This window comes from Scylla paramamosain, chromosome 38 (genome assembly GCF_035594125.1).
Source record: "Scylla paramamosain isolate STU-SP2022 chromosome 38, ASM3559412v1, whole genome shotgun sequence".
Lineage (NCBI taxonomy): Eukaryota > Metazoa > Arthropoda > Malacostraca > Decapoda > Portunidae > Scylla > Scylla paramamosain.
The window spans coordinates 11,206,235-11,209,612 of NC_087188.1; the positions used below are offsets into that span (position 1 = coordinate 11,206,235).

Here is a 3,378-nt window from a genome sequence, read left to right on the forward strand (position 1 = left end):
TTTGTTGAGAGGGAGAGAGAGAATATAATGGACTGCTAAAATATGTGAAAGTGTGTGATGGTTCTTTTTGAAATTGAAGTGAGGAAGAGATTAAAACAGACAGATGCTTAAATCAGTACATTCAGCTTTGTTGAAAGAGAATTTAATGACATTAGCAGATGAGAACGTGTGATCAATCTTTTAAAAACTGAACAGAGAAAAGAAAGACAAAACAGACAGATGCTGAAGTCAATACATTCAGTTTTGTTGAAAAGAGAAAGTTATGTATCACTGGCAAACTTGTGTGATGGTTCTTTTCAAGCTAAAGTGAAGAAGAGAGACCAAACTAGCTAAACAATAAACATACACAGAAAGTACACAAGTACATTCAAGTCTTCTAAACAAAATATTATGAATTATTAAACGATGTAAACTTGTGTGATGGTTCTTTCTGACGGCGAAGTGAGAATGAAATAGAAAAAAACAGGATCTAAATAGTGAAAAAGTCAACGATTGTAATGAAAAAAATTATCTAAACCACAAAAAATACCAATGAATACAAACAGACAACAAGAACTACAAGAACACCAATAATAATAATAACAATAATAGTAATGATATTAATAATAGGAATACGGGATGCGAGGATAACACTAATAATAAGAAAGTCAAGATAACAGCAATAACAACAAATGAGCGGTGCAGCGGTGACAGCCAGCCAGGTAGACAGCCAGGTAACAGCCAGGTAGAGCAACACCTATTACCTTCACCATTAAAAGGCACCGACTCCTCTTGTGCGTGTCCTCCTCCTCCTCCTCCATCTTGCGCCTTGCCGTCAGCAGCCCCTTTCCCTTCGTCAGTAGGCTTAGGGACAGGTTTTGTAGGCTCCGATCCCTTTTCCTTCCCTTGATCCTCCTTTGTGTCCGTTTTTGTAGCATTCGATTCCTTTTTGTCGGGTTGGCTTGCGTTCGTGGCGGATTTTGGTGTCGTTTCTGTCGGTTGAGTAGGTTCTGCGTTTTTCTCCGTTGGTTTCGTGGTGTTGGTGGTGGTGGTGGTGGTGGTGGTGGTTTTGGGTGTAGTGTCTGCTTGTGTTGGTATAGTAGTGGTGGTGGTGGTGTCTGTCTTCTTATCTGCTGGCTTGTCTGGTTTATCAGTGGTGTCAGCTGGCTTAGTGGTGGTGGTGGTGGTGGTGGTGGTGGGGGTGTTGGTGGTGGTGGAGTCTGGCTTAACTGCTTTGTCATTGGCTTTACTATCTGTCTTATCGGGAAGCTTATCAGCAGAACTATCTTTTCCAGGTGGCTTAGGAGAACTATCAGGCTTGGCTTTGACATTGTTATCTGGCTTATCAGCAGTACTGTCCACCTTGTCTGGCTTTTCCGTCTTATCCTTGGGCTTATCAGAGGACTTCACCGCAGCGGAGTCCTTAGCATCCTTTGCACTTTTATCAGTAACATTAGGGGTGGTATCAGTTTTGCTCTTATTGTTATCAGTACCAGTGACTTTTGGCGTGCTTTCTGCCTTGGGCTTGTCAGGGGCAGTGTTTTCTTTATCTCTGTCATCGGGGATCCCCTTATCGCCCTTATCTTCGCTTCCTTCTGGGGTCTTTTCCTCCGCGATATCTGATGGAGGCGACGGCGGCACCACTATGCATTCGTCGCTATTCTGGTCAATGTCCGGCGCCTCTGAGAGTGTTATCTGCGGGACTGGTTTGAGGGCGCGCCGCGGGGCCTCCTCTGCTCCCGCCGCGCCGCCCCCCGGGGAGAAACACAGGACCTTAGACCGGGATTCCCCTCACCTCGCATCTCGTCACGTCTCGACATGTTCCGGAGCCACGCGGTCGGTAATGTTGTGATGATAATGATGGTGATTGTGATGACAATAGTGGTGGTAATAAATGATAACAGTGACTGGATGAAGTACTGACGATGAAGTTGATGATGATGATAATAATAATAATAATAATAATAATAATAATAATAATAATAATAATAAACTAATACCAATTCATGGTCTTATTTAAACATGATTTAAAAAAAGAAAAAAAGAGGAAAAACACGACAAAAACAAAACGAAAAAGACAAAGTCAGATTACCTTTATCAGAATCGGAAATAACAATGATAAAAGGAGAACCAAAAGGAGACTAAATAAAATAATGTCTCCCAGACGTCTCGCTAGAATACCACGTGACGGGCATGCATCACGTAACTCCCGCCTCAGCTTCATCTACGTGCAGCCTGGGACACCGAAGCTTCGAACCAGTGGCTTTAGGACACCGAAGCAGCTCGAATTCAATGTTTTTTTGGGGACACTAAGCAGTTTTTTTTTTTTTTTGGACATCGCGGTTTGAGTTGGATTTTTTGGACAAGGTATCGAATGAGTGAAGCTTTAGGACACCGAAGCTTCGTTTAGGAGTAAGGACACGCAAGCGAGCCTGGCGTGGCGTGGGTGCAGCTTTAGGAACACTGAAGGCTGGAGTCTGGTGTGTGGCGGTGTGTGGCGTGCCGCGGCCTGGCCAGTGTGTGGGGAAGGACAACGGACCCAAGCCACTAAGCCATTCACAAACCCACTAGGACAGCAACACAAGCACGGGACACCGGCGGCGCACGCTAAACACACGCAGCAGAGAATGGCTTCCTGCAACACACTCAAACACACGCCGCCGCACGCACGCTTGCTCGCACGCACGCAGTCACTCGAAACACCCCCTCACGCCCGCGGTCCAGGTGACGTCCCAAGCCGAGGGTGTCCCAGCAGCCCTACCTGAGCACTTCTTTTTGGAGTCGTCCATGGTGCCTGTGGAGCGCGGCGGCTAGCGTCCTCCTCCCGCGGCGTCCAGATGTTAACTGAGCAGCTACTGTTGAGTCGACGCCGCGGTAGCCGCGGTCTCTCCTCTTTCCCCTCACTCGTGAACACTCACCCCTCTCGTCCCTTCCCAGCCCCGCCCTTCACCCAGCCTCCCCCGGCCCCCCAAAGCAAGGCCCCGTCACCCCTTTAGTTAATATTATCGTGATTTCTCCGCCAGTGCGGCCTGAAGGGCGGGCGACGCGGGAACACGGGGGAATGACGGAAGGGCGAGCAAGGACAAGCCAAGGTGACTTCCCCCCGCCCGCTCTCTCGACCACGCCCCCTCGCCGGTAACTACCCCCCTCACAGTCCCTCACCTCCCCTCACGTCCCCTCACATCCTCCCGCTCCATTCCCCGTCCCCCAGCCTCGTCACACCCCACCCACGGACACTCCACCCCAGTACCCACACACCTTTGCAAATAAGCCAGTAAGACATTGTAAAAAAAAAAGCCACTCACCACTAACCTAACGTAACCACGCCCTTCCCACGCCCTTAGCGCCACGCCGGGACATCGCCCTCCCATGTCCTAGCCAGCAGCGACCAGTCAACCT

At 48.6% G+C, this 3,378-nt stretch overlaps 1 protein-coding gene across 1 annotated transcript in view; it reads right to left on the reverse strand.

The window, feature by feature from the left end:
• Positions 1 to 2,890, reverse strand: part of LOC135091759 (sialin-like) — a 41,365-nt gene extending 38,475 nt beyond the window's left edge. Inside the window, 2 exon segments of the mRNA XM_063989694.1 lie at positions 744 to 1,712; positions 2,741 to 2,890. Of these exon segments, the coding sequence (XP_063845764.1) occupies positions 744 to 1,712; positions 2,741 to 2,768 (997 nt within the window). The 5' untranslated portion in view covers positions 2,769 to 2,890.
• Between the last annotated feature and the right edge of the window lie 488 nt (positions 2,891 to 3,378).